Genomic DNA, 13,219 nt, shown 5'->3' on the forward strand with positions numbered 1-13,219 from the left:
AATGTTTTTTTTTACTTGCCTTTCACAACCTGGTGATAAGTTATAATTGATCAAATTTCACTTCCCCTCACAGTAGTATAAACAGCACAACAAAGGTAGTCCTTAGAAGTCAGTATCAGTGATACATCATTTTATTGCCTCTAATGCGAGGAATTCAAGCGAACTGTGTTTCCTGGGCCGCAGAGTGGGTGAAATGTTTTATTCATTTCTTATCCATAAGTCAGCATGAATCTGTGCCCTCTGTAAAGGGATCCTACGATGGAAGTGCAACATAGCGGCCGGTGTTTATACCACTATAAATCTGTTGATCTGTCCTTGGGGACGTGCATAAGGGCTTTTACAAAGCTGGGCTCAGGTTAGGAATACCAAAGTGCAGAGGGACAAAGGGAATATCATGTCGGGGAGCTATAAATGGGAGCATTGTATATCACTTGATGACTCACCAAGATCTGGACCCTCTGTTGTGGACACAGGTGTTTAATCCCCTCTGTTTTACCAGTAGAACAGATAATGACAGGAGAGGTTTGTAAATAATCGAACTGGTTTTTAAAAAGTTCATTTGCACTGAAAATGTAGAAATTACCCCTAGTGGAGTTCTGTCATTTGATCCCAAGAAACATATGACTTAAGCAGGTTTCTGTTTTCTCTGTCTTTCTTTCAGCAATCTGTCTTTGCCATATGTGTGTTTGCTGTGACACTTCTGGCCCCCGCTGGATGGGTCATGCATCATATCCCAGACTACCGACAGAGATGCCCTCCACAACCCTGACTGATCTGCATTCAGAGAGAATATTACTGTATTACTTAACCCATAAAGACCTAAACAGCCACTGGAGACCAAAAGTCTCTACTCATCTATAATGTTTAATAACTGTTGATCCACTAATCTTATTAAAACGTGTAAATAATTGGTGTAAAATGCAGTTTGTCATCTTTTCATGGTCATCAGATATGACCCATTTGGATGTTCAGATGCTCCATAGTGGATGTGGAAACACCGTCATTTTCTACAACATTGAGTCACCAGTAAAAATCCATGGAGTTTGATCAATGATAGGGGATGGAGACACTTGGTTTATGTTCAGTTATTGATAGTTTTGCAGAAAAAGTCACTTTTTCTTCAGTTTTTTCTGTTTCTGATCTAATAAACCTCAGCTTTAATCTGAGCTTTTGTGAACGTCTACATAATTAATTAATTAAATTTAGGAAAATTCACAATTTACACTGAAAAAAAGGCAAAATACAGTGGATGATATTATAATAAATGGTGATAAATTACCTAAAACAGGTTAACCCATAAAGACCCATACATCAACTGTCGACCAAAAGCATCTACTAATCTAAACTGTTGATCCACTAATCCTATCAATACATGTAAATAATTGGAGTAAAATGCAGTTTGTCATCATTTTATGGTCACCAGATATGACCCATTTGGACGTTCAGAGGCTCTGTAGTTAATGTGATTCACCAGTAAAACCCATGGAGTTTGATAAATGACAGTGGATAGAGACACTTCGTTTGTTCACTTATTGAAATTTTTGCTGAAAACCTCACTTTTTCATCAGTTTTCTCTGTTTCTGATTAAATAACCCTCAACTTTAATCTGATCTTTTATGAACATCTACATAATTAGTGAATTAAATTTTGGAAAATTCATGATTTACACAGAAAAAAGGCAAAATACTGAGGCTAATATTATAATAGTGATAAATTACCTATAATAATAATAATGGATTGGATTTATATAGCACCTTTCTAGGCACCCAAAGTGCTTTACATTATTGACCCATTATTCATTCGCTCTCACATTCACACTCTGGTTAAGAAAGGTTAACCCATAAAGACCCAAACATCAACTGTCGACCAAAAGCATCTGCTGATCTAAACTACTAATCCTATTAAAACATGTAAATAATTGGTGTAAAATGCAGTTTATCATCTGTTCATAGTCATCAGATATGACCCATTTGGACATTCAGAGTAGTGAACGTGCAAACACCGTCATCTTCTACAACACTGATTCACCAGTAAAACCCATGGAGTTGGATCAATGACAGTGGATGGAGATGCTTGGTTTATGTTAAGTTAATGATATATCTTACTGAACAAGTAACTTTTTCATCATTTTTTTCTGTTTTGACATCATAACCTTTGACTTTATGCTGAGCTTTTATGAACATGATCAGTGAATTAAATATAGGAAAATAGATGATTTTCACTGGGGAAAAAAAAGTGAAATTCAGAGGATAATATTATAATAAACGGTGATAAATAATGTAGCAAAGGTTAAATTCAAGGGAAAGATTCATTTGGGAACTGTCACAAAAGTAGCACTGGGTCTTTATGGGTTAAAGTATTATAAACTGAAGCACAACTAAAGAATCTTTTGTAGCAATCTGTTGTGTCATATTTCATTTCTAAATACTAGAATAAAAAAATGCTATTTAGAGAAAAGTCATCATGATGCCATAGATTATTACGAGGTTTGGTAAATGTCTAATATGTGCTGGAACACAATTGATCACATATCATAATATCATAGTATCAGGCAGCAGGGTCATTGCAGGTGCAGACTGCAGGGACAGGATGTTCCTTCTTATCAGCTGGAGATATGAGTTCTTGACACAAATCATGATGGGGAGGTTCTGTCTTCCTTTGCTTAGACCTGGAGCCTGTTAATGTCTCCGAGTTGTGCTCTGAATAATGAAGATGTTGCATAATGGTAGAAGACACTGAAAATGTGAGAAAAAAAAAAAAAAAAAAAAAAAATCAACTGTAAACTAGGTAATGAGGTGGATTTTGTTATTCTAAAATTAACTGTCATCTAAAACTAGAGAACTGTGAATCTCAAAAGCCAAATCTAAATGTTATAAAACACCAAACATTCTGAAGCTCCTCTTTCCCTCAGGTAAACATGTGACAACCATCTGTTGCATGTTTATTCCTTTATTTTCTGCCCAGATTTATTAATACATAGATATATGTAGATAAATGTAATCGGTACTTTGGTATTTCTCTCCTATTAACAGCTCTGAGAGGACTGATACGGTTGTTGGAATTCTTGAATGACAATTTGTCAAAACCGGATCAGTCCATTTGGAAAGGTATGCTGTGGCGGTGGATATCCATGTTTTTCTCCGCCATGACAGAATAAAATAGTCAATTCTTAAAAGTGACTCACAAAATGGGTCATTTGTTTTAATTCGGCCATACGCTCACGAAAGCGACCCCCTCATCGTTAGTCCACGGTGTATAAATCCACGGCGCAAAGTGGTACAATCAAGCAGAGCCTGGGCTGCAAGGGGGGTATATTCACTTTTTCACGACTGAGGGAAACACAACGCCGGGGAGGAAAAAACACTAAAACAATTGGCAGTGTGGGCTTTATGTTTCCCGAAGTGTCTGCGAAATGTCTACGAAGGCAGAGCAGTGTAAGTACGGCTATGTGTGTGTGCGTTTTCCTGTCTTGTCATGAGGAAACTGGAAATGAGATTTTTTGTTTTAAACAAGAAAGCGAAGCGAGGGGAGCTGTCCTTGGTGATGAAACCGCGGTTGCCAAGGCAGGTTGCAACACGTCCTCTCACTGCAGAGGATGGCTGGAGGGCTCAGTGCACACGAGAAGACACTGTGTATATCTGTAGTAATCTGTATTTAAAGGGGAAACAATTTCTTGGTTATCTCACAGTCGTTTTTTTTTTTTTTTCTTTGATTGACGTGGCTGGATGAGGTGCGTGTAAAAAGGCGAGCTGCTGATCTCAAGGTCGCCCTGACAGATTCTTTACTGAACAATATGGTGGCAATAGATTGATCAATCATGTGCTTCGATCCCATCTTTCTGTTCTTAAGACACTGATGGCTATTTGCTATTTTCTCCTCTTTCCTCCGATTGCTTCTGAACAGGTGGAAAGCAGCCTCCATCAGCTTATCCGCAAACCCTTTTATATTACTGAATGATCCTCTTTGAATCAGCTATTGATCACTTTATTGGTTTGATCAGCCAAATATCAGGGCTGTAACTTGTGCTGGGGGCTCATATTTTTCCTTACTTGGTGGTGATATTATTTAGTAGTCAGTATAACATGCTCATCTTAAATCCTGCTGCTGTGATCACACTTGTACTGTGAAGTATCATCAATGTATATGTTCACATCTTAGGGTCTTCAGGTATCAGAAGGTTTAGAATATAACAGTTCTTCATAAAAATGAGAAATAAAATAATAAAAACACAGATATGTGCGCTCTACAGCACAGGCTTTGACCACATTAATGCACACATGCTCCAAGCCCGCAGCTGTTATTTTTATTTTGGGGTTTGTCATTTACAGGTCAGGGAGGAAGCAAAACATCTCTGCCCAAAGTCAGTGAAAATGGGTCAGCTATAACCCACTACAACTTATGTTAACTCATGTTTACCGAGGCAAAAAATAAGTAATATCTATACCTTATATTCTTAAAACCCAAGGGAGCAGTTCTCCACAACAGTGAGCAGCTCAGGGCTGGTGGCTGGATGGTTTCTTAAGGGATGAATAACAAGTGCTCTCTCACATTCACCCCTGACCAGACATTCCCAGCTTGCCTTGGGACTTGAACTGGAAACCTTTTGTTCATGAGCTTGTTTCTGTAAGCAGTAGGTTACTCTTTTCACTGGGGCTTCTTGTAACCTCGCTGCAACACCAAAAAAAGGTCACCTGGTGGAGGCCACAGAGCCATGGGAACAAATGCACTTTGTTTAACCTAATAATGGGAGCACTGGTGTTACAAGCTGTTGCATGTCTTGCAGCAACTGCAGATGCATCTTCATGCATGCTAAATCATTTCATTTATCTCAAATTATATAATGACATTTTTCTTTTACATTATTTTTGCTCTTAATAATAGTTTCTAGCTGTTGATTTGCTTGTTACTCTGCTCTTTATTTTGTCTAGTTGCCTCTAAGATACGATACTTGCAAGAGTATCACAACCGTGTGCAACACAATATTTATCCTGTGCCCTCCGGAACAGACATTGCAAACACACTGAAATACTTTTCCCAAACTCTGCTCAGGTAAGTACCCTGCTCTGGAGCCAACAGGTGAAGTAACAGACTGTAGAATGTTTCATATTTAGCTTCCTTCATCACTAGATAAGATCACTTACAGTAGGTTGTTCTAACACACTTTTAACAGGGATGACAGTGACACCATTAAATGGCAAGTGTGAATTTAGGGTTTTAAAAGAAAAGGTGAGGGAAGTGTCCAATTCTGTCTTCTTTCTGGAGATAAAAAAGACGTAGAGACGTATCGTGTTTTTTTTAAAAAGCAGAAGCTGTTTTGTGTGACTTCATATGAACTTATAGCAGAAATAGACAGGTCAGAGATGTTTATTGATGCAGTGTTTAGAGCTAGACGAATGCCTCCCTGGGGTGGCTTGTTGTGTCCTTCCCAGAGGGGATGGTGGAGGTCAGCTCCTCTGGCTCTGCAGTTGCAGGGTCAGTCTGCTCCCCTGGGTGCTGTGAAAGCCTGAAGAAGGAACAGCTTGTTATTTCCTGCTTCAACACAGGTCAAGTAGGCAGCCATTTTGGACACTTCTAATTTTATGACGTGTCCTTTTTCCGTCTTTGTAACTGGAATTGCTTCTGACTTTACACACTGTAGTAAGAGTATTTCATGTGGTTGCCTAATTCTTTTTGCTGTCTGAGTTCATCAGTTAATTTATGGAAAGGGTAGGATTACTGGGGTGAATTTGTATGTCCTACTTTATCAATGTTATCAGCTTAGAGTGCATCTCTTTGAGATTTGAAGCTGGCCTCAATTCTACCGTTTATGACAGGATGATTCTTCCACTGAGTACACTGGTTTGCTTCGGTGAAAGGCTGTCGATCACCAGTCGCTACTGTGCTGTTTCAGGCTGTCATATGTCTTTGGCACTGATGGACCATGACCGCAGCTGCAACTGTTTTAATCTGTGTTAACTCAAGTGACGATAGTGTCTCTGTGGGGCTAGTGTCATCTGAGTGCTGAAAGAATCACTCACTATGATGTCACTGTTAACAGTTGCTTCATATTTTTGTAAAGTACAGCCTTTTGCCCTTAGATATGAAGAGCAAATCAATTTCCCCACTGTAAAAGGGGTCTGGTTTCCTCAACAGGGACTCCAAGACTATCCAAAAACCTGTGTTTTTCAAAACCAACAGAAGACAGAGTCAGATAGAGAGAAGAAAGTAAAAGCAAATGGAATATGAGAAAGTGGGAGTAGCAAGCCTTGAAAAGTGGAGTAGGCATGTGTCATGTTCCTGGAAAGAAAAACTGAAATGGCCAGAGGTAGCGGTTGATGATTCATATACCAATTTTAGGTTTAGCACAGGTTAGATGCAGAACAGAAAATACAGGAAGGCTGTATCTCTGATTCGATTCCTCTAAATCAAACTGATCTGTCAGCATCAGTGAGCCATACCGACTTCTTGCCAAAATGTTCCACATATGAGAAAGACTACAGGATGCAGAATCATATAGAATTATTCTCTGGGTAGTGCAGATTTTGTGTTCACTTCACATGTTAATTTAGTAAGTCCTATTTTGCTCTGAATTACTGATGCACACATAGTCCATGATTTTGTTTTGATAGTGCAGGGTTTGACAGTAAATGTATGTCATGTGTCTGTATCAGTGCATTTCTACATGTGTTTTATGTGTCGTATATGTTTACGTGTCGTATATGTTTGTATGTATGTATGTATGCACATGTGTGTGTCTCTTTGTGTATATGTTCAATGTATGCGTGTGAGTGTGTCTGTTTATGTCTATGTTCATTGTTCAAATTAATGATGTTTTTACTATATGAAAATTGGGCAGTGAAAAAGTCATACTCTGGGATCAAGTCTGTTGTTGTGTATTAACCCTTTATTAATGAACAGCTTTATTAATGAATTTGCACTGACTGAAGTCTTACAGAGTATAACTTTGAGGGGATCAGTCAGTAAATGTTGCATTCTGATGTTGACAGAATAGGCTAAACATTATGCAGCTAATGTTATGTTATAAATTTTCACCAAAATCCCCTTTCTCACTTGCCATGTAACTCAAAATGTAAACTGTAAATCTATTTTTTGAGTGACCTTTCAAAATGAAATTTAAAAAAAAAAAAAAGAAAAGAAATACATCAGCATTTATAATCTGGGCTCTCGTGATAAATCCCAATCATTTGCCTGATAGAACAGCTTAGCTCTTTAATAATGTGCAGTAAAAGAGCAATGCTCTCTGGCCCCCCCTCCCCTTCCTCTCCCCTAGACACTCCACACTCAACCCAACTAGTTTTTGCTTTTTTTTTTCCTCCCTTAAGATTGAATTTGTCCACCACCTTCCCCAGGGGACAGCAAACACAATTGTCCATCCTGCATTAGCTCACAAACATAATGCTACCAGTCATCCCCCTTATACAACCTATTCCTTTGTCATTATAGTTTCTCCTTTATCCTAGATTAGTTGTTACATTTATTTTAGAAACCTGAATCCATATGCCTGTTGGATCTCATTATTTCTCCTGATGATACTGGTACAGTATCATAACGTATGCATACGGACATTATTTCTCTGGTGCAATAAACATGTGCTGTGACCTAGGAGCACTTGATCTAACCTCACACACATGTTTATTACTGGCTGAAGCATGTTTCAAAAGTGTCACCTCTGTATTTTCCCGAACCAATTTGGTGTCACTCCCATCCTTGACAGCCCCACTAAAGACAAGGAAATTTCATTTTTTTTAAAAACAATTCCACGGCTCATTGGCCTTTTTTTTTGCATGGTAGCCACAGACCTTGTTGATTGGACGACGGCAGCCATCGAGGGACAGTCTTTTGCACTGTCCCTTTTTGGAGAAGTATGGGGTTGCCACTGAAAACATGCCATTTTTTATATTTTTGCTCCTTGTCACCAGATACGCATGAGATGCAGTGATCATTGCAGTTTGTGCTCATGTTTTTTTTTTTGTTTTCCAAGTGCAACGATAGACAAAATGAGATAAATTGAATTCAAGTCACTCTGAACAGATAAAGGAGGGAAAAATTGCCCGTGCCTTTAGTGATACAGTCAAATAGTGAGACACTGCATCCTATGTGGGGTTTATCTGGGTTTGTTTTTTTCTATTTACGCTGTCTCTGTAGTGCCATTTCAATGTAATGTGCTGTTTTTTTGTGTCTTTGTTGTCTCTTTTTTTCCCTTGTTCCCCTCCCCTACCCTCCCTCCCCTCCCCTCCCGCCCCGGAGCAGCATTCTGTCCCGCACAGGCAGGAAGGAGAACCAGGAAGCTTCCAATTTGGCCGTGCCCATGACCATGTGTCTTTTTCCTGTGCCATTCCCACTCACCCCATCTCTAAGACCACAAGTCAGTTCCATCAACCCTACAGTTACTCGCTCCCTCCTTTACAGCGTTCTGCGCGATGCCCCGTCAGACCGCGGGGGGCAGGGGCAGCAGAGTCGGGACGCTCAGCTCTCAGAGTACCCCTCTCTGGACTATCAGGGCCTCTATGTGACCCTCGTGACCCTGCTTGACCTGGTGCCCCTGCTGCAGCACGGTCAGCATGGTGAGTCAAGGCCCAGTGCACCACTGTTTGTCATCATCATCCCCGAGCCGTCTGGCCTGCATGAAGCCACTGCTGCTTTTTTGGCCTCTTTTGTAACGGGAAGAGAGAAGTCCTGCTGAGGATCTTGAGGGATGCATGGGGTGATTGGGAGCACGCTGGATCCTGTCAACTTAATCGTTCATAAGCCATTGGATACACCAGACATAGGCCTTCTCTTCTGTGTATCATATCTGACTGCATGTTTGTTTTGTAAAGTGGGAGAAATGTTTTACTAATGTTGTCCTGTGCAAATATATAAGTTAAACTGGCACATAGGCAAAAAAGGTAATGCTTTTTTTTTTTTTTTTTCTTTCCTTGTTCTCACTTTTTGAGACGTTTAGATCACATCTGAGACTTCTTACCACACAGTTTTTCAAGCACTTACAGCTGCATCACACACACTGCTCTTATTTTTCATGAATATTTGACCACTGTTATAAAAAAAAGAAAAACTCTAAAGCATGAAAACCCATCTGACAAGAATGCACTGCTTTTCCTGAGGGCCAGCTTTACCTCAGTGGCTTTTAAAATAAGCTCACTGTCTTCAACTGAAGCTCATATTCCAGATGATTTTTCTTTCTTTCTTTTCTTTCTTTCTTTTTTTTTTTTTTTTTTTTTTTTTTTTAACTTTTATACTGGTAGATAACTGAGTTTTCATGAAGACTTGTCATATTTGGCAGCATACAGTATGTGAATACTGTATGTACAGTTTATTGAATGAGTGTCTGTGTATCTCTCTTTGTCTTTTTTTTTTTTTTTGCCTTCTCCTTTTCTCATCAGATCTGGGACAATCCATATTTTACACAACAACTTGCCTCCTGCCCTTTCTCAGTGATGATATTCTCAGCACTTTACCCTATACTATGATCTCCACTTTAGCTACATTTCCCCCTTTCCTCCACAAAGACATCATTGAGTACCTGAGCACCTCTTTCCTTCCCATGGCAATATGTGAGTATAACAAGATTTATAATAAAGAAAACACAATCATTCAGCATATACGGTGGGATCATTTACTATTAACTACATAAAATGCAACAAAATTCTGTTTTTAAGGATCTTATAGGTATCTAAGGTATAGCTATCTTTAAACCAGCCTAAATTTAATAAACTGATGTCAAATTTTATCTGTTTTATTTATTCTTTTTTTTTTCTTGTCTGTCTGTAGTGGGTTCTACTCGGAGGGAAGGGGGAGTGCCGGCGTATGTCAATCTGTCTGCCTCCTCTATGCTAATGATTGCAATGCAGTACACCACAAATCCAGGTAAAACAATACATTTGAATATTTTCAGGCAAATGAAATGTAATCAGGAATATTACGGAATAATAACTTTAATGTCTTCTGTTTCTTTCTAGTATATCACTGTCAGTTGTTGGAGTGTCTAATGAAGCACAAACAGGAAGTGTGGAAGGTATTTTATCCAATAAATGCACTAAATGGACAAAAGTATTGAGACACATTGAATTTAGGTTTTTCATTGCTAACGGGTCTGGGCTATAAAACGCTTATGTCTTAACATAATAACATTCTATTTAAATTAAGATTGCTTTTAATAATTCTTCAATAATTCCACTGATTTATTTAATCATTTTAATTGTTTTAAATGTTCTGCCTCTGGATTTCTGAAATATTTATCATATTCTGACTATAAATCATGAGTAACCATGTAGTTTCTACAGCCCTCACTAAGTACAAAAAATGATTATTGGCAAGAACAAACATGAACAATTTTATTATGTCCTGTAAGCTAAGCTGAAGGTGTGATGTGTCCCAATATTTTTGCCCATAAACTGAACATGTTGCAGATAAAATGTTAAATATTGCTAATTTGAAGACATGAATTCAGACTGCAGATATATTTTGGAAGTACACATTGAATTAGCCTATTTAAAGTAGTTATCTGATATTTTGGGAAAATTAATTATATTTTTTCCACCCATCTGGTATAAATACTAAATGTGAAGCTACAGTTAACCTTTAGCTTAGCTTTAACTTAGCTATGAGAAAGGACTAAAGCAGGGTTAAACAGCTGATGTAACCCTCAGTTAAAACTCTGCTAAGATGCAAAACAACTGTTCAGATATATGTAAGATGGAAATTTAATAAAAGTAGTGTAACTATGCGATAAAATATAGCTAATTGCCTTTAATTCACACAAATACTGTCAGATATCCTTGCAGTGTGTGATTACAGCTGATATTTACTCTGTGTGTAGGATCTGCTTTATGTCATATCCTATGGACCATCGCAAGTAAAGCCTCCAGCCGTACAGATGCTCTTTCATTACTGGCCTAATCTGAAACCACCAGGGGCCATCAGTGAATACAGAGGGCTGCAGTACACAGGTCAGATGTTGCTAATGTTTTCACATGTGCTGTATTGATTTATTTTTGAAATGACTAAGGGTCTAACACATCCCTGTTTCTCCTCTCTCACTGCTGCTGTCCTTCTTCAGCCTGGAATCCCATCCATTGTCAGCATATAGAGTGCCACAATGCCATCAATAAACCTGCCGTCAAGGTGATGTCTTTCTGTGAAAATGTAAAAAAAAAAAAATGCTTTAAAAGTCATGTATTTGTGGCTGTTGGATGAGCACGGACGCCTCTACATCCTTGCTCGTCTACAGTGCTCCTTTAAGAGGAGAGATTAGCAGTGCAGTCTGTATTCAAAAGCTGCTCCCATGAGAGTTCGTGTAGAATAGATGGGGCATGTGCCAGACCTTCTTCAGTTCAGCCTTGTTGTGCAGTACATGCTTTTGTATTTGCTTTTGTGAGCCCCACAGTAAATAAATCAGTGTGTACCCGGGCAGCTGTGTGAGTGGGGTAATGATATCAGCTTCCTTTACACCGGCCTCGGCTGCTAGCCTGTTTTATTTGCTCTGTCTGCCTTTACTCAACACTGCTCAAAACTGACAAATAGAGTAGGAACAGGGGCATGGACAAGGGCCGGATTTCAATTACCAGGAGCAGGGAGGGGGTACAAGGGGAGGGGGCTTAATTGGAAGCAGTGACCCCACATATCCCTTGAGGATAGGGTGGCATCAAGTGAGCACACTAAATTACAGTGCACCATCTGAACATTGAGGCCATGAGCGCTGGGGTTTCGCACAGGGCCAGGCACAGGTTGCAGGAAAGTGGAGTGCAACATATGCAGGCAACCATCCTGTCAGAGGTATGAGAGATTTTTTGGGCAAGACCTTGAAACCCACCCTGAAATAACAAAACCAGACTGTTTGTGTGTAGAAATATGCCAAAAAGCCATAAATGTTACTGGTTTTGGCTGGATTCAAACCATTATTTGTATTCTGATGCTATGTGTGTTAATGTTGCAGATGTGTATAGATCCTACTCTTTCGGTTGCCCTGGGAGACAAGCCCCCTCCTCTTTATATATGTGAAGAGTGCAGCCAACGGATTGCGGGGTATGCATCTGTTTCACTTCTTTTGTCAGCTCCCCTGATCCTCCCCCTCCTCCAATAAGATGCCATTCCAAACATATATCACCTACCGCCTATCTCATTATCCCTCCCTTTAAGTCAGGGGAAACATGTCGCCATGGTTACGTAATACCCTCATTCTGATAATGAGATCATCATCACAAAACCAGGCAGCCGCTAGTTTATTTTTTCTCCGGTGTGTTTTACACCACTGTGTAACTGCATGCAGTTATGTCTTGAAATTGAGGGACAATATGTATGTAAGACTTGTTAGAAAGCGCATATATATGGTGAAAGTTTCCGTATATACAATGAGGAGCGCTCTGCCAGCAAACCAAGTGTTGTTAATATATTCTTTGACCTTTTTAGAGACCATGCAGAATGGCTCGTTGATGTGCTTCTGCCTCAAGGTGAGCTAAAAAGAGCTTGAAGAACGAGAAGAAACAAATAATATAAAATAAAATATATAGACAAGCTTCTAATAGATGATTTTATCTAAGTATGAGAAATAAGCAAAGGATATTACAAAAGAACCACTTCTTTTTTCCCTGATAATACATAAAACAGATTATAAAAAGTTGCATCTGTCATTTTCAGATTTAATAATTTTGTTCATTTCTTGCAGCAGAGATATCTGCAATTTGTCAAAAAAAGGTAAGATATTTGCACTCTAGCATGCACTCATGGTTCACTGTCTGTAGTCATCAGCCAATTTAGTCATCAGCTCATTTAATATTCTCCATATATATGTATTTAATGTTTTCTGTCATCAGTGATGAATTACTGCTTCACTTCACTGCTTTTTCAGAATAACAAAGTCCTGCTTCGAGCTGTCAAAAACATCTTAAAATCACAAATCAAACAGTGCAAACAAAAACCTTGTTAGCCTTGAAGATATTTCACGGAATATATTTTTATCTGTGATCCATGGCGAGGTCATTTATTTATGAACTAGTTTTCTCCATTGAGGAGTCAATTTACTGAAGTGGCTCAGTAAAGGCCAAATCATTTTAAATGAAGCTGCTGGGGCGTGATGTTTGTTCGCTGATGTTGAATGCACTGCCGAGGGCGCCAACCTGGTTTCCAGGGAGACACCGGAAAAACCTGAGTGCGAGATGATCTCTGATATTCCCGTCAGGCTAAGCAGACACCTGCCGTTGTCACGGGAAACAGCTGGCCT

At 39.1% G+C, this 13,219-nt stretch overlaps 1 protein-coding gene across 7 annotated transcripts in view; it reads left to right on the plus strand.

Moving 5' to 3' along the window:
* The first annotated feature begins 3,265 nt into the window (after nt 1–3,265).
* unc79 (unc-79 homolog, NALCN channel complex subunit) overlaps nt 3,266–13,219 on the plus strand; it is a 46,064-nt gene continuing 36,110 nt past the window's right edge. For 3 of the 7 annotated variants that reach the window (XM_030126759.1, XM_030126762.1, XM_030126763.1), the window contains exons 1-11: nt 3,268–3,434; nt 4,929–5,049; nt 8,251–8,564; nt 9,384–9,554; nt 9,772–9,867; nt 9,960–10,015; nt 10,820–10,949; nt 11,060–11,124; nt 11,936–12,024; nt 12,409–12,449; nt 12,665–12,693. In XM_030126759.1, the coding sequence (XP_029982619.1) occupies nt 3,413–3,434; nt 4,929–5,049; nt 8,251–8,564; nt 9,384–9,554; nt 9,772–9,867; nt 9,960–10,015; nt 10,820–10,949; nt 11,060–11,124; nt 11,936–12,024; nt 12,409–12,449; nt 12,665–12,693 (1,134 nt within the window). In that variant the 5' untranslated portion in view covers nt 3,268–3,412. Of the gene's footprint in view, nt 3,435–4,928; nt 5,050–8,250; nt 8,565–9,383; nt 9,555–9,771; nt 9,868–9,959; nt 10,016–10,819; nt 10,950–11,059; nt 11,125–11,935; nt 12,025–12,408; nt 12,450–12,664; nt 12,694–13,219 lie in introns of all 7 variants that reach the window. The other 4 variants (XM_030126760.1, XM_030126758.1, XM_030126764.1 and 1 more) reach the window with 4 other exon arrangements.

Source organism: Sphaeramia orbicularis, chromosome 22, assembly GCF_902148855.1.
Source record: "Sphaeramia orbicularis chromosome 22, fSphaOr1.1, whole genome shotgun sequence".
Lineage (NCBI taxonomy): Eukaryota > Metazoa > Chordata > Actinopteri > Kurtiformes > Apogonidae > Sphaeramia > Sphaeramia orbicularis.